This window comes from Empidonax traillii, unplaced genomic scaffold, assembly GCF_003031625.1.
Source record: "Empidonax traillii isolate 1590-97213 ecotype Southwest subspecies unplaced genomic scaffold, ASM303162v1 scaffold800:size294262, whole genome shotgun sequence".
Classification (NCBI taxonomy): Eukaryota; Metazoa; Chordata; class Aves; order Passeriformes; family Tyrannidae; genus Empidonax; species Empidonax traillii.
This window is the reverse complement of record NW_020955993.1, coordinates 63008-79917: the sequence shown is the minus strand read 5'-3', so window position 1 is coordinate 79917 and position 16910 is coordinate 63008. Positions and strand designations below refer to the sequence as shown.

Genomic DNA, 16910 nt, shown 5'->3' with positions numbered 1-16910 from the left:
ACTGGCAGACACTTCTGTCTCCGTTTTGATTTTTCTAAATTTTTCTAAATGTTTTCTCTCCTTGCTTCCCTCCTCCTCCCTTGTCCCAAACTCCAAAGCTTTGGGAAAGTGTTGATGTTTATACAATTTACCCCCAAGTATAAGAACATGAAAGCAAGCATATTAATCATATTTAAGCAACTGCAAATCGATGTCTGCTGTTTAAAGCCAACAGGACAGTGTAAGTTTTAAGTTCAGTAAGTATGGTGTAGATACACCTGAAGTTCAGTTGATGAAAATTGTGCGTGAAGTGTTACCAGCGCTGTAAATTATTTTTAATAAAGAAAATTGTATCACAGTTCTTGTATGGTACTCTCTGAGCAGAATTGGTACTGTGTGTCTGAAGGGTGGGGTGGATACGGGAAAGGGATAATATTGTGTATGATGTAATTACGTTAGGATTGTCACGTGGGCTTGCTAAGCACGTTTAGCTGGTGTAGAAAACATTGTCTGTGTTAGCTGAGCTCCAGGTACCAGTCTGGATGGTGTATCAAATGATTGCTGACTGACCTTTCTCTCCCCTTCAGGGCAGTGAATGATTTAGAATCCGGCTGGAATCCTGAATGAGAGCACTGGCCGAGGTTACAGCTGTGACAGGATCCTCAGCAGTGATTTGGGGGTGTCTGACACTCACCCAGCTCTGAAGACTCACCTTTTCAGGCTTGAATTCAACATTCAGGTGCTAAATTACTCACGTCTGATCTTTGCACAGGCGTTGAGAGAGGCTTTTATTCTTGGAAAAGAACTTAGCTGTGTGATTTCTGGTGAGAATAGTTGGCCAATCACTTTCAGTAACATCTGTTCTGAAAGTGGAGGGGGGAAATTTGTTTCTTGGGGAAATAGTTTCCCTTTTCTGGATTGCCTGTTTGATTAAAATAATGTTTTCAAGTTCATGTATTATTACATAAAGTATATATTATTTTTACATAATTAATTATGTAAATATTTTTATAATTATAATTAATATAGTAATTGTTAATATTACAAATAATACTGAAATAATGGGACAGAGGATTCTTAACTGATTTACTTGTAATTAAGATGTTTGGGTTGTTTTGTTGTGTTTTTTTTTTCTTTTTTTACTTCAGCATGCCTTTCCTAAATTCCTTTTTCTTCATGTTCCTAATTCTGTCACAGCAGGATCTCAACTATTGTAGATTACTTTTTTTTTTTTTTGCATTAGAAGTTTCAGAAGAGATTTCTTTATTAATCTTGAGGTTTGCCATTAAGTCTAAGATTCTCTAGGTCCGGACACGTGGTCTCAGCCTGAGCTCGGGTTCAGTCTAAAGGACATCCCGAGCAAGATGCTTTCCGGTTCGTTATTTACACGTGCCCAGCCTTCGGTCTGAGCAGTTGGCAGATTTGGATCTGCCGTGCCGACAAAAGGATTTCACCAAAACAAACGCACACCTCCCTCTCTGCTGTCGCTGCGGAAGCAATTGTTTTTTTTTTTTAAAGCGTTTTCCCTTCGTGACAGGAAGTCTCGCCCTCCCCTCCCCTCGCCGATGCTGCGGGACAATCGCCGAGCCCGGGGGGTGTCTCGGGGCGCTCCCAGCGCTGCCCGCGGGGGAAGGGGCGGCAGGGCCGGGCTCGGGGAGGGAGGCTGGGCTGGCGAGCCCCCCGTGCTGGCCCTGCCCGCAGCCCCTCGGCCCCCCCGGGCCGGCCAAAGGTTGGCGGCGCTCCCGCTGAGTCCAAGGGTTGGTTGCCGAGCCCGGCATTCCCGCGGGCGGCTGCAGGTTTGTGCTGCCTTTCCGAGCGCGGGAGGTTGGGAGGCCGCGATAGGATTTACTAAAATGTTTCTTGTCTTTTGCAGACGTGGATTCAGAACTTCCTGGTCAGGGATTCAGCAACTCTGCTCCTTAGGAAATCATTCCTAGCTGTCAACAATACCAGGTCAGGCTGCCGCTAGAAACGAGCTAATAAAAGTACTCCCAGTTAATGAGCTTCTCAGGTCTGCTGGGTGTGAGCAGATGGAGTGCATGGCTCTAGGTGTCTTTCCCTGGGGGAGTACAGCCTAACCAGCTGATAAGCTGTGATGTAAAACCTGAGCTGGCTTGGTGGGTTTTCTTTGGGAACCTCCTGCAGCAGCTGAATGCATTTTATTGCAGTAGTTACTGTTTCTGATGTCAGAGTACCTACCGATCATCCAGGTTCTCTTTTTCTCCTAGAGACAATGTCTTCTGGAAATGACTGTCGACCCCAGACTTTCAGCAAGCCGGCACTGAGTGAGAAGGAAGCAGCTGAACTGGTTGACAGGGTGTTTGGATTAAAGGTGTCTTGGCTGAGGCCGCTGCCCAGCTACGACGATCAGAACTTCCACGTGCGCGTCTCGGGAAACAGCGACGGGGCTGGAGGTGCTGATGAGTTTGTCCTCAAAATCACCAACTCGGAAGACAGCCGGGAGCCCGACCTCATCCAAGCGCAGACCCAGGCCATGATGTTTCTCAGTGCCCAGGGCTTTCCTTCAGCTACTCCTCATCTCACGAGAGATGGTTCCATAATGTCTCTGGAGTCGGGAGGTGAGCGATTGCCAGCACCTTCACTGCCCCGCCCTGAGCTCAGCATGTGGCACACTGAGTATGGGCTAAAGGGAAACTCTGGGTTTATGTTTAAATACTGGGGGATGTGTGTCAGGTGACCTGTCTTACACCCATAACAGTCCAAGCTTAAAATAGCAGAAGCAAAGCAACTCAAGGAGAGTAATAATTAACTATGAGAACACTTAGGAAGTCACTTCAGTGTAATGAATTGGATAAAACATTGATGTGGCGTGTCTGTGCACAAGAAAAGGATAAAAAAGGCATCATTGACTAAGTGATGCTCAGAATTGTTTGCCTACAGAATGGTGTAAAATACAGTTCTAACCCATCTGTGGAGCCAGAAAAAATTGCTTTGACAGTGCTTGGAAGAAAAAATTGGGTTGATATTTGGCTTTTCCTGTCACTGTAACCTTCATACAAAATCTGGGATTCTGTTCTGCTGCAAAGCTGTCAGTGGGGGTGTGTGGGCGCTGCAGGAACCCTGCTGTTGGCAAGAGTCGCTCCCAAGCACAAGGACTTGAAATCCAGCATAGACTGCAAGTGTGGTAAGGTTTGCACACCATTGTACAACATCCTGGTAAATCAAATCTTTGCATGAAATCTGTTTCATCAGCTGCATCTGCTGACTCCTACGCTGGGACAAACCTTTATTGCCTCTTGCATTAACTAATGCTCAACAGCACAGGTGGAAGTGACTGACAGATCTGTCCTTGCTTGTCAGGTGCCGGGAACAAGAAGCACATGGTCAGGCTGCTGACCTACCTGCCAGGAACGCCGGTGGCCAAAATTGCCACCAATGCCCAGATCCTGTATGAGATTGGTAAACTGGCTGCCAGCCTGGATAAAACCCTCGCAGAGGTGAGTGCTCATCTGCAGCCTCAGACTTCATCAGAGTCTCCTCAGCATTTGTTCCTGTGCTGCTGCCTGCTCTCCTGGGCTGCAGAACGTGATTGGGGAGTGCAGGTGTCACTGATCTTCCCTCAGTGTCCCCTCCAAGCTGGGCTGCTGAAGCTTCTCCCCAGCACAGGACTGGTGACCTGGTATTGGTGACGCTCTTGCAATGCACTTTTGTACCACGTGCTGGGAGATCAGGGTTTCCTTTCGCTTATGCAAAGCTCACCTGTTTAGGGTTTCAAACCTGGCAGATGAGGAGAATGAACTCGAGGGTGCTCCCATTAGAGGCTTTTGAAGGATTGTTGTGTAGTGCTCAGCTGGCTGATCTGTTGCTCTGGATTTCTTTCTGACTTGGTGACTCCCTCCTGGTCATTAGCCCTGTGATCATTTAACATCGGTAGCAGGTGGTTCCTTGCCCGCAGTGCCAGCTGTGCCAACGAACAGAGATCTGTGGCACCTCTCATTTGCACTGCTACCACTCAGTCTTAATGCATAGTAAGTTCTTCCTTTAGCCTGTAATTATACAGGATAATAAAGCTGATAAATCAGCCAGTTATTAAGTTTGATACATAAAAGAACTCTTGCATTATTTATTGCCTTTCATTAACCTCTCCTTCTCATGTTCTGAGCACCAGCTTCAGACTATTATGAAATGTGAATTGCCAGCTTTGCTAACCACATTCTTAAATTACAAAACCATTTTTCAATTGGGGGAGATAACTTACTGTTGCCTTTTGGCACACTGGTCACACTCTTATAATGCGATTAAAGCAATTGATGTAGACGAGCTGGTCTCAAAATATGCCTGTGACTGATCCTGCCCAGGAGGAAGTACTTGATGAGAAAGCAAATTCTGATGGAAAAGGCTCTGTATGCCCTTAACATACGGATTATCTGTGCGCCAGACTGTGCTCCATCTTCTCCTCTGCTGGTGTCTGTGTGGATGTGGCTCGGATGTGCCACCGAGTGGAGGACTTTGTTTGTTTAAAATATTGAGGCCTGGTGGTACAAAGGCAAATTCCCATGAGGATGAAGTCATGGTCAGTGTCTGCAAACCCTTGTCCCCAGGGTTTGTCACACTCCAGCTGCTCCTAAGGCTGCTCCCACCTTCCAAAGCACAGAGTGTGCCCGTTCCCAGCAGGCTGGCAGGTTTGGTGTCCCTGCTGCTGTGCTGTCTTTCTGCAGTGCCAGCTGGGCAGGATGGGCACTGCCAGCCTGGGGCTCTGCCTTGGCAGGGCCTCAGAGTGCCTGCATCACGTCACGCTACGGACAGACCACAGCAATTTCAGATGATTTCGGTGGCAAATGATTTAATATAACCTTTGTGTCTAAACCATGGGAGAAAACAACATCCAGGTTGTTATGTAGATACTAAGATGCCTTAATCATTCTTCAGGTTATTATTTTACTTGATGTAAAAGCAATAGTGCAAGTCATGGTGCTTTTCTGTGAGTCTCCTTAGAAACCTGTTAAAGTTTACAGGGGCTTGGAATCAAGCCCTTTAATCACAAACTCGGCGTTTTTACTTACCGCCTATTTTTCCTGTGTGCTTTTTCCCAAGAAATTCCATCATCCGTCGGTAAAAAGCCTGCACCGAGGTCAGTTCATCTGGAACCTGGCAAATGTTCCTCTTCTGGAGCAGTACATTGATGCCTTGGGCCAGAACAAATACCGTGCAGTGGTGGAACAAGTTATCGAGCAGTTTAAAGGGAAAGTGATACCCAAGCTAAGCAGCTTTCGAGCCTGTGAGTATTTTATTCTCATTGTAATTACGTTGAAATGAGATACAGAAAATGCTTTCAGGAGTTTGGGTGCATCTTCTCAGAGCTGTTCCACTGAGAAACGCAGCGGGGAAAAAAAAAAAAAATTCCGCTGTTTAGTGATTGTTAAACACTGTTTCTATTTCACCTGTGCTCAGGTATCAATCACGGAGATCTCAATGACCACAACATCCTCGTAGACTCCAGTTGTGCTTCCCTGGAGAACCCCCAGTACCGAGTGTCGGGCATCCTGGACTTCAGCGACATGAGCTACGGCTATTACGTGTTTGAGGTGGCCATAGCCATCATGTACATGATGATCGAGAGCCCGGAGCCCCTGGGCGTTGGGGGGCACGTTCTGGCGGGGTTTGAGAGCGTGGTGCCGCTCACGGCCGAGGAGAGAGGGGCCCTCTTCCTGCTGGTGAGCGGGAGGTTCGCACAGTCGCTCGTCATCGCCGCCCACACGGCTCTGCTGTACCCCGAGAACAGGGACTACCTCATGATCACGGCCAAAACCGGCTGGAAACACTTAATGACGATGTTTGAGATGGGCCAGGAAGCGGTGGAGAAGAAATGGTTTGAGACTGCCCGGGCGTACGCACAGCACACACCTGCCCCGTCGGTCGGTGGCTGCTGAGGTGTCACCAGCAGTGACACTGGATATATAAAGGCAATAAAGTGGGTGCTGCCTGGGCTGGATGGGGCTCCTTCGCCAGCACGGCGGGAACCGGGCTTGGTCTTTCTTCCCCGGTGACTGTGGCCATTTCCTGCCCTCACAGCAGAGTAGGGCCAGTACTGACCCTCAGGGTACAGGTGTGGCCATTACTGACCCTCACGGCACAGCTGTGGCTGTTCCTGGCCTTCAGGCGGGGGGTGCGGCCATCACTGACCCTCAGGCCGGGGGTGTGGCCATCACTGACCCTCAGGCGGGGGGCGTGGCCGTTCCCGCTCCGTGGCCCCGCCCCGTGCGTGGCAGGGAAGGGCAGAGGCCCCGCCCCCCGGCGCCCGGCAGGGCGCAGGCGCGGCGGCCATTACTGAGGCGGCGGTGAAGGCTCGGGCGCGGCCGCCTCGCCCGGTTCGTGCCGCGGGACGGGACCCGCCGGCCCCGCCCGGCCCAGCGGCTCCTCTGCGACCCGCCGTGAGTGAGGGCGGGCGGCGGGCGGGATGGGGGGTGCGAGACGCGGCCCTGCGCGGCGCGGGGGGCGGCGAGGCCCTGGCGTTCCGCCGCGCTGAGGATGACTGTGCAGTGCGGGCGGGCGGAGCGCCCTCTGGGGCCAGGCCGGGAGCGCTCGGTGCTGGTGCCGCTTCACGTGTGCCGTGTTCCCCCGCAGGCCCGGTGCCGGTTCCCGTGCCCGTTCCCGGTTCCCTCGTAGGCCCGCTGCCCGCGGCGCGTCCCCGGCACGATGGTGAGTGTCCCCCTCCCCGGGGCTCTGCGGGGCGCGGTGCTGCCGAGTCACGGCCCGGGCGGTCAGACCGGAGCTCACCGGGTGGTTGGGTCTGTTCTGGCGCACGGGGACTCGGAGGGTTGGTGACAAGAGACTGACGGTACTTACTGAGCTATTGCTTTTTACAGTCTCGAAGATATGACTCCAGAACTACCATATTTTCTCCTGAAGGTATTTTTTAACCCCACACTTTCAAGTAAACTCTGACTGCTCTATTCATCTTCTCACTTGCATGAAGGTTGGTTGTTCATAGCGTGTTTCCATCTGTGTATGAGTTACAGAAATCATATTTGCCCAACAGAAGTAGCACCCAGTTCTGTAAGGACACCAAGGGTCCGAAGTGGACATTTCCAAATCCATTCTAACTGAAGCAATAATAAACCCTTCCCCTGTTAGTGAGTAATATCACCTGCCACATTTTTTAAATAACCATTTAACTCCTATTTGATGTGGTTGGATTTTGTCACTGTCCCCCAAGACTGGACAATATCCTGCTGGTGCAGTCACACCTCTGCTTGTTATTCTTGCACATGCTGAAACCAAGCGTGCATGGTGCATGTACACAGCGTTTTTCTATTTCTTAGATGGATGGACTCAAAAAGTTCAGTATCAGATATTTTCTTTGATTGTTGAAAATCCACTGTGGCTCATTTTCCTGCAGTAGAGACTTCTCTGGATTTTTTTTTTTTTAAACGTTTTTAAAGAAAGGGTGTTTTCCCCCTTTTAGGATTTTTCCTTCTCTGATTCCTTCCTCCCGTTCCACCTGTTAATTTCCTATCAACTGGTACCAGACTGGAGAATTAAGAGCAGGTTGTATAACGAGCACCTGCCGGATTGGTGCCAGTTGAAGTCACCGCGTGAACTTGGTGTTGTTGGGTGTTGCTTTTTGCCGCAGTTGATTGAAACCCTCTCCCAGGTCGCCTGTACCAGGTGGAGTATGCCATGGAAGCCATCGGACACGCAGGCACCTGCCTGGGAATTCTGGCCAACGACGGAGTCCTGCTGGCGGCAGAGAGACGCAACATCCACAAGCTGCTCGATGAGGTGTTCTTCTCAGAGAAAATCTACAAACTGAACGAGTGAGTTGAAATGATGATTGGTGATGTTATTAGTAACAAAAAGCTGATTAGCACATAACCTGGTTTTATTTAACTGGAAGTGTTAACAGTCTTTTGGCTTGGTGTTTTAGACGAGTGTGACTGTTTTGTTGCTGCTCACTTCAGTAGTTCTCCCTCTAAAGCAGAAGGATTGCTTGGTTTGGGTTTATTTTGTCTCTAGGAGAATTTTCCAGGTGCAATAGTTGTGCTGTTTGTTGCACTGTGCCATACAAGGTAATGGCATTGCAGCACCTCAGAAAATTGGGAATTCTGTTTTACAAAGTACCATTGGGGGGCAGAATGAAGAATGCACACAGGAACCACTGTGCTACTTCAGTTTAGTATCCTCTTCTTTGTTTTATTTTGGTGACTCAAAGAGAACAAGATGATTGAGTGCCTTAGGCTTCTTTGCCACAATTGTAGCAGAAATGATACCTCTCCCTGTTACAACTTGCGTTTTAGTTCTCTGGAAATTAAATTTGTGACGTCACAGCAAAGATAATTACAGATGATGCTTTCTTGCCTGAAAGGGAGGTAGAGCTTCATCCTTGCTGGAAGGTGCACATGAAACACAAACAGTTTTTCTTCCTGTCAGCCTCCCATTCCGTGCTGATCATGAGGGGAGTTAGAACACTAGGAAGCACTGGATTTTAGAGGAGGCAGTGTAAGAACACCCCTGCCATTTTCTGGGGAATTCCTAATTTCACAAATCCTTCTGGGGTAACGAAAGCTTTGTAGCAACATCAGGTTGGGCTGAAGAGCTCTTCATTTAAGAGCTAACAAACAATCAAGCATGTGAAGTGCTTTTGTTAGGATCGTATCCAGACCCCTGAGTTTCAGTGACACAGATGCCGCGTGTCACCCAGCAGCTCCTGGAGGGCTGTCACATCTGTGTGGTTCCACATCTGGTGGCCTCCTGAGAGGCACCTGCACGTACCTTGTGGCTCTTGTAAAGCCACCCAGGACTTGATCACCTTTGGGCATGACCCTCTTCTCAAAACTATCTGTGGAACTAATGTGCTGACTCACATTCTGTGTCCAGCTCTGCTCTCAGGGAATGGTTACTGATATTTCTGGTGTACCCCAAAGGCAGGAGCTGATGAAGCTGTTTTATGTGGCAGCTAAATAGTTTTGATCAGACAGGCCTGACAGAAGGTGTTGTGCTTGGTCCCCCTGTGTGGAGATGTGGCTGTTGGCTGCAGATGGATGGGAATTCAGTCGGTCTGTGCTTCCATTGCAGGGACATGGCTTGCAGTGTGGCAGGAATCACTTCAGATGCCAATGTTCTAACAAACGAGCTCAGACTGATTGCACAGAGGTAGGTCTGCTGATGGTTAATGTGGTTTCACTTGCCTGCCCTGCCACGTTCAGTCCCCTGCGTGTTAAATCAAAATGAGCGTGCGTTTAGCAGATCAGAAGTAGATTGAAATACAACAGCCAGATCAAAGAGGCTCTAACTTGGGAACTTGTGGTACAGAATACTGTCAGCAAAACAAGTTTTGAAAACCGTTTTTTTTTTCCCCCTCTTTGACATTAGGTATTTGTTACAATATCAAGAGCCCATTCCTTGTGAACAACTGGTAACAGCGCTGTGTGATATCAAGCAGGCTTACACACAGTTTGGAGGTAAGGGAGGGTGATGAGTCATTGTGTTATTAAATGTCTGAGGAACGATTCTGTGACATAATACATGAAGGATCTAAATCTCTGGACAGCTCCACTGAATTCTTCTCAGCAAGTTATACTGAGAGAAAAACAATAGCCTAATTTAAGAGGGTAGTCATGGTTACTGCTTTGCTGCTGAAGGTGCTACTTTTTATTGATTGGGAAATTGATGGCTGAGATGCCAGCCCGTTGCACAGAATGCTTTGAGTGCTCTTGCATTTCATCCGTGCCTTCAAAAGACCAGCAGAGAATTGTTTGAGAGGCAGCTTTTCAACATTTGGGGCCCACCCAAAATGTAACACTTCAAAAAATAGTATTTCTGTGGCTCGAGCAACATGTCAGAAAATGATGTTGTCTTGTTCCTTAGCATGTGAACTGATGATTCTCTGTTTTCCATATGTGTAGTGTGAAGGAATTACCTTTTAGGTACTTAGCTTTTGACACTGTTAAGTTAAACATTTTAACAGCTAAGCTACATGCTTTAAATATTCAATTTTGGTTTAAAGTCCTGAGATGATAATTTACAGAAATGAGCTCTCGGGGTTAAATGGAATAAACCTCTGCTGCTTCCCCCCCTTCCTTTAAAATCTTAAAAAGAAATGCTGGCCTGCTTATCTCAAGCAACAGCAGTGCAGAACTGTCTGTGTTAAATCCCAGTTCACAGGGACAGATTTGGAAAAAGAAATCAAAGAAAATAATTGTCACTCATGACCAATCTGGTTGCTAAATTTAGATTGCTAATAGCCTTCTTTTCAACAGGAAAACGCCCTTTTGGTGTGTCGTTGCTCTATATTGGCTGGGATAAGCATTATGGATTTCAGCTGTACCAGAGTGATCCCAGTGGAAATTATGGAGGCTGGAAAGCTACGTGCATTGGGAATAACAGCGCTGTGAGTTCTGGGCTTTTTCTTCTCAAAAAACAAACAAACAAACAAAACAAAACAAGGAAAAAGGTGTAAATTGCACTGTACTAATTAGAATTTGTGATGCCACAGCTAAGTTGTTGATTACCGTGCAGAAGAGATTTACAGGTAATTCTAGCAATGCTGCTGTTACTGATATTGATAATATTGATATTATCTGCCAAAAAGCCCAAAGGTTCGGTTGATTGCCCAAAGATACCTTTTTAACTTCTGTCCCATTTACAGGCAGCCGTGTCAATGCTAAAGCAGGACTACAAGGAAGGAGAAATGACCTTAAAGACCGCGCTGGCACTGGCCATCAAGGTCCTGAACAAAACCATGGACGTCAGCAAGCTCTCTGCAGAGAAAGGTGAGCTCCTGCAGCGGTGAGGGCATGTGGTGTAGATGTGGAGTGTTGGCTCTTTGGTCGTGCAAACAGTGGTAACAGCGGGAGGACAGGAGCCTTCCGCTTGCCTGTCCCTCCTAATCCCAAAGCTCGCCCCTGTGCTGATCGCTCTGCCCGCAGGACAAACTGTTAACGCGCTGTCTGTTCCATGTGTTTCAGTTGAAATTGCAACACTGACGAGAGAGAACGGAAAGACAGTGATAAGGGTTCTGAAGCAGAAGGAGGTGGAACAATTGATTAAGCAACATGAGGAGGAGGAGGCGAAAGCTGAACGTGAAAAGAAGGAAAAGGAACAAAAAGAGAAGGAGAAATAGAGTATGAAATCAAGTGTTCTCTAGATAATAAAGGACCTGCTTCAGTAAAAGATAATCTGGATTTCTGTCTAGTAGAAGCCATGGAGGACCCAGAATTACTTTTGATGAACCAGGTCCTTAATCATCATTTAGATAATTAGTTTACCGCTCCTTACATTGACCAATAATTGCTTTAATTCTTGAACACTCTATTTCTTTCATCTTCTATTTTTTTTTTTAATGGAATAAAATTTAAGAAGAATAGTGATGGGTGTCTTTATTTCCTTAGTAATGCCTGGATGTGCACAATCTTGAGGAATTTATTCGCTTCAAACCATTGAAACAAGGTATATGCTAGTTGGTAAAGAACAAATATGGTGTTAGAATTGTTAGAACTTTGTGTGTATGTGTGGGTTTTCCTTTTAAGGTAGTGCAAAGAGCTCCGTAGTTTGAGAAGCCATTTCACAAAATACAGAATTAAAGTGTGCTGGCATGCCAAGTTTTAGTTTTTGGCCTATTTTGTTCTGTAACAGGCTCTGTCAAACTGATGGTCTTGCAAGCAGTAAGTGTTTTAAAAATGCCCTGTAGCAAATGTGTTCAGTTTATCATAGCCTTCACCAGTGCATGTGTTTTCTAAGAAATTACTAATACTACACGAGCTGTATTCACACACAAACTAGGAAGACATTTTACAAAGGCCGTGTGAAAATGTTAATCTGTCTTGTCAGAATAAAAATAGGTAAATAAAAGAGTGCATGATTTTAGGCCATGTTGACTATTTCACATTTTATCGTGAAAGAAAGGTGAGATGTTTTATGTTTAGCTTAGTGTTGCTGATACTTCCCCAGAGAATTTGGTTCCCTTTTCTGGCACAACAGTTAACCACCTAAGAAATAATGATATTTGTGCATGAATTAGAAATGATAATAATTTTTGTCCAGCTTGTCCGTATACTGAATGCAGGAAAGTGTAATTTTCAGATTAGCAGAAATCTCTTCTGGAAAAAAAACCAAACCAAAACAGAGGAAATGAAAACAAGTTACTGAAAATCATTGTGCACCCTTTCAGATCTCAAGAGCAAACTGAAAAGCTCCAGTGGGACCTGCTGAATTTGCAGCTGTGACACTGGTGATCCAGCCCCTTTTGTGCCCCCCCTGCATTGCATCGATCTCGCAGCTTTTTTTGGTTGGCTGGATTGGTTTGGTGGGATTTTCAGCCCAAAGGTTACCTGATGTGTGCAGGGTTGAACACGACCAGACTGAGCGAATCCATGCAGTGTTTTGTTGTTAACCCATCCCAGACGCTTTTGACTAAAATGTACTTCGTCAACATGGCCAGAAATGACCCTTCCCCTCCGCTAAGCCCATTTTTGAGCTCGCTGCTGTAAGAGTCACTGTTGAGAACAGAGGGAAGGAATCTGCCTTGAGGTGCCTGTGCTGCAGCTTGTGCAGATGCCCTGTGCTCTGGCAGCCTCTGCAGGGACAGCAGGGCTGGCTGGGGGCTCTCTCCAGGCTGCAGGGCCTGTGCTTGGTCATTCTCTACATCTCAGTGCAGGCCAATTGCTTTAGTCTTTTGTACTGAACTTAGACAGCACGTGGTTAATATTCAAATTTTACAGCCAGTAAAAGCTTGACTGACTCATTTACACCTTGTGCAACAGTAGGTCTTCCAAACTGACACAGGAATGGTGTTTCATGTAAGGAGCCCTGAACAGTTGCAGACAACATGCAACGGGTAAGATTCAATCTCCATCATAAAGGGTTGTATAAATACCTCAAGCTCCATTTTTATGTAGAATCCCAGTGCTCAGTCTTTCTATTTTTTGATACCGTGATTGCAATATATCAGCCTCTTTTTGCAGATTTCTGGATCGCTGATGATGGTTATGCAAGTGCTTGGAACGTGCTCTAAAACAGCAATGCCAAAATGGAGTTGTGTCTCACTTCTCAAAGACGACTTGCAACAAAAGGGGATGGGCTCCAGCAATGCTTTCTTGTCTTTTGGGAAACCAGGAGAGCACCTGAGCTTGTGTTCATCGATGTACATAGCCCACGCAAGGCAGTTTGTTTAGTGGAGTCATGTAAGTATTGTTAGATAGCTTAGGATGTAGACTTACCGAAATATTTTTTCTTAAATGCATCTTTTTGTAACAAAATGGGGATAGCATTTCTTTGCCAAACACTGCATATTTTGCTGGTAAAGGAGAACTTTTTATAGGAGAACTATAATAACAAAAATGTTGGAATGACTTAAGTAATTTTCTGATCTCTGCTCCGTTATGTCTTGAAGCGTTGAGTTGTGTGGTTACACTACCTTTTCAAAGATCTTTATTTAAATTAGTTTTGTTTACCCAAAGTAAAAGTAGTGTCAAGTACTTTATGAGTACAATCTTTGAACGGTAATTACCAATTTAATTTCAAAGAGCCATCATCTCTCCTGAGTGCCATTAATAGCTGATCGTGAGCTGAGCCTCAGTAATGCCTTGGAGCAGGCAGGTAACTCCAGCTGGCACTCCTGTCCAAGATGTACAGCAAAGTTCTCCTGAAATAAATTGAAATTTCTGATTCTTTTTTCTGCATTTGAGCCTAGGGCAATAAGCAGATGCTGGGGATCTTTCATGACTAGAATCTTCCTGAGCCATCCTTGCAAGTTCCTTACCTGTTCTTCCTAGAGATAAGAGCAGTGTTTGACTGCGTTGGCCTATTGTGTTGATTCTGGCTTTGTGTGTTTAAACAAAACAAAACAAAACTAAAAAAAAAAAAAAAAAAAAATCACCACCGTCTGTGCCTTTTCTGGGAGTGGTTTGGGGATAAGTCGTAAGAACAGAAAATGATTCTGGCGATACATTTGAGGTATCTTTGCTAATCAAAAGATCTTCCTGTTCTTTGTATGTTTTTTTTTTTTTAATTATTTTTTGGTGTGCGTAGTGTTTACGTAGAGTTGACAGTGTATTGCATAAATATTTCAAATATTTAGCTATTGCTGTGGCTTCAATGTTATTTTAACACCAGAACTTTGTGTGGTGCTGTGGAAGGTGACAGATTTTTCAAATTAGCTTAAAGTATTTACTTGAAACTGTTTGCTTAATATGATGTTTGTAAACTTATCACCTGGGTAGCTTATATCTCACTTGACTGCATGATAGAGCTTGATAGGGCAAATATGCAAATATTCACAAATAGATTGTCCTAAGAGGTTGTAACGTGGTTTGTTATTCTAAGTAGCTTAAGAGGTGATGAAACTACCGCTTCTCCAGTAATATCTGTGCTGTCCTTGCATCTGTCAGTGCTTAAACAGAGAGCTAGCTTGTTTTCTAGGTGACTGTATTCTGTTCAAATAAAGGCAAACTTACTTCTGAGACTGCTTCTGCTATGACCTCCTTTAGGTACGCTTCCCTCTTCATCCAGATATTTTACTTGTGAGTTACAAAGGCACCCAAATTGAGGTGAAAAACTTGGGATGTTGAATTTGACAGCTGATTGTGGTTTGGTATGGATTTCTTTCTGTTCAGAACCTCAGGAATAGGGGCAGTACTTCTCCACTGGGCTGTGAGAATGCCTTCATTATCGACTGCAAGTGTTCAGATGAATGGTTTGAGAGGCCCCAGGACTGTATGTGATCCATGGATAACAGAGCTAAGTGTGTACAAGTCAGTCCAGGGAGTTAATGCACTTGGGTACTTCATACGTGAGAGAAATTGTGCAGCTTCAGACCAGATGAGATTCTAGGACTTCAGTGGCTTTCATTTTCTTTAAAGAGCGTTTCCCATTACAGTTCTTCTCTGGTAAAAGCTGTCCTCATTTTCAAGTTTTAATTGGCGGTTATTTCTATTGCCATATGAAAAGCCACTGAAGTAACGTGATCTAAGAGTATCCTTCACCGGCTTTAATCTGCAGAAAATTCAGCTTCCCAAAGTTTTTAGAATATTTCTGATTTTACACAGAGAACTGAGCAGCTTGCTATTTTTATCTGTGTTTAATTTGGCATTTGGCTTTCCAGTTAAACTGCTGCTCAGTGCACAGTAAAAGCTGCCATCAGCCAATTTATTGCAGATTCTCAGAGCATACTTTAGTGGGGGACCTTCAGATGTCACCTCCTGCTGACAAAGGCCCTTTGAAAGACACCATTACTCGTGTAATTGTTTAGGCTTTCACTTCATGACAAACGCTAAACTTAACATGCTGGTGTTCTTATTAACATTTTGCTCCAAGCTCAACGCAGCGGGAAGAAACAGCTGCTCATTTATAACTACTGTTTTCTAAAACAGTAATAGCACAACATAATTAACGTGTGCCAGATGATGCTGCTACATGAAATATTTAGCAAAAGGTTGGGCACGTAACCCAGACAGTTTAATCCTTTTATATCTTCCAGCATCTGTTTTGCCTGGTTAGGACCCAGCTGCACACAAATCCACAGTTATGTAATAAAACCACTTTGCTACGTCCTGCACGTTCAAGTGGCAGCGACTTCAACACTGTTAACGGGACGTAAAGGCTCTAAAATGCCTTTCCTGCAGGGCACACGCACTCTGCTGACAGAAATGCAGATTTTACACGATAAACCTGTGTCAGGAACACCAGGTGCAGTGCAGTGGTGAATTGGACCAGCTGTCATCAGAAACCACAGAGTTGCAATTTCGGTACAAATACTGCCAAGGAATTTTTGGAGCGCTCAGAAAACGCCAGAACTCTGGTGTGTCACAAAAAGAATTAAAATGGGGGTTCTTTTGTGCCCCGTTTTGGGCTAAAATATATTTTTTATTTACTCTAAAATCTTGGCTCGACCACTGCATACACCAGTGAGCGTTTCAGAATTAGAGTCCTGCTGCATCCTTTCACACATAATATGTTTTGATTGTGCAGGACAGATTCTCACTGTATAAAATGACCATGTTTACTGCAGGGTATTCAGATCAATAGAAGTGTGCTGGAAGAAACTCCTGTGTAAGCAGCCTTTTCCTGGCTGCTTGCACAGCCTGCATTCTGTCTTGCACCGACAGGCACAACCCAAATACGGCTGCAGGGTAAGATCGTGCAGAAAAACACGAGTTTAAAAAGTAAGGGATCCAAATGCTCCAATATTCCGTTTCGGTCATTGAGAAGATTCATAGTTTATACAGAGAGATGCACTATTTTCCTGTAAAAGAGTTTTGACAACTGACAACATGCTTAATGAAATCCTGCTACTTTGGGTAATGCTCATTTTAGGAAGGTATAAAGTTGCTAAAATTATTTGAGGTAAATAAGGACCATTTTCATGTTGCAGCTGATTAGCACTATGAAGCCATTTAGCTCTTCTTTCCCAATCTTTTCTCTCTGTGAAATATTCATATCTTAGATGTAAAAAATGCATTAATGCCAGCTGCTTCTATTTTTCTGTGGCAATGCGTACACCGTGCATTTCCATTAGGACAATTAAGGAAAAATCACTAATTGAGTTTCACAGTTCGTGCACTGAAGGTTGTCTTTTGGAACAGATTTTATTTATCTGATACAGAAAAAAAGGTGGGTGTTTTTGTACAGAGTATTTATATGTTAGATATATGTTATATATGTGTTTTATGTGAGGTTTATATATGTCATTATATATTATTATACATATGATGTGTATGTATATCTGCAATATACATAAAGATGGAAATATCCTGGGTCTTTGTAGCTTGCATCAGTCTTCCTATTTTTGGTTCAAAGTTCTAAAATATTCTGATTCAGAAACTTTAAAAAAATCCTACTGATTTAGAAACTTAAAAACCAAACACCAAAAAACCAACAACCACCAAAAAAAAACCAAAAAAACCACTAACAAAAAAACCTCCTGAGTGTTTCATACGGATCGGAAATTAAAAGTTAGTTTAATTTTCCTTTTC

At 44.9% G+C, this 16910-nt stretch overlaps 2 protein-coding genes across 4 annotated transcripts; both read left to right on the top strand.

Annotated features, from left to right (window-relative positions):
* The first annotated feature begins 1821 nt into the window (after positions 1–1821).
* HYKK (hydroxylysine kinase) lies at positions 1822–5926 on the top strand. 2 transcript variants are annotated; one of them, XM_027901585.1, is made up of 5 exons: positions 1822–1932; positions 2208–2558; positions 3301–3437; positions 5035–5218; positions 5392–5926. In XM_027901585.1, the coding sequence occupies exons 2-5, from the start codon at positions 2213–2215 to the stop codon at positions 5868–5870; spliced, it is 1146 nt and encodes a 381-aa protein (XP_027757386.1). In that variant the 5' UTR covers positions 1822–1932; positions 2208–2212; the 3' UTR covers positions 5871–5926. The 2 variants fall into 2 exon arrangements, with proteins under 2 accessions (XP_027757386.1, XP_027757387.1); XM_027901586.1 differs by lacking the exon at positions 5035–5218 and adding an exon at positions 3896–3968.
* Positions 5927–6540: 614 nt separating this feature from the next.
* On the top strand, positions 6541–11305 carry PSMA4 (proteasome subunit alpha 4). Of its 2 annotated transcripts, XM_027901587.1 has the most exons (8): positions 6541–6639; positions 6807–6849; positions 7595–7757; positions 9016–9093; positions 9313–9401; positions 10200–10330; positions 10589–10712; positions 10908–11305. In XM_027901587.1, exons 1-8 carry the CDS (start codon positions 6637–6639, stop codon positions 11060–11062), a joined length of 786 nt encoding a protein of 261 aa, XP_027757388.1. In that variant the 5' UTR covers positions 6541–6636; the 3' UTR covers positions 11063–11305. The 2 variants fall into 2 exon arrangements, with proteins under 2 accessions (XP_027757388.1, XP_027757389.1); XM_027901588.1 differs by lacking the exon at positions 6541–6639 and having other exon boundaries at positions 6827–6916.
* The last annotated feature ends 5605 nt before the right edge of the window (positions 11306–16910 follow it).

Bases quoted from the DNA above. Each gene is read 5' to 3' on its own strand.
- PSMA4 (XM_027901587.1), top strand. The intron at 9,094-9,312 runs GTAGGTCTGCTG...CTTTGACATTAG, and splicing joins CTCAGACTGATTGCACAGAG to GTATTTGTTACAATATCAAG. The intron at 10,713-10,907 runs GTGAGCTCCTGC...CATGTGTTTCAG, and splicing joins CAAGCTCTCTGCAGAGAAAG to TTGAAATTGCAACACTGACG.
- HYKK (XM_027901585.1), top strand. From the start codon at position 2,213: ATGTCTTCTGGAAATGACTGTCGACCCCAGACTTTCAGCAAGCCGGCA. The intron at 2,559-3,300 runs GTGAGCGATTGC...CTTGCTTGTCAG, and splicing joins AATGTCTCTGGAGTCGGGAG to GTGCCGGGAACAAGAAGCAC. The intron at 5,219-5,391 runs GTGAGTATTTTA...ACCTGTGCTCAG, and splicing joins GCTAAGCAGCTTTCGAGCCT to GTATCAATCACGGAGATCTC.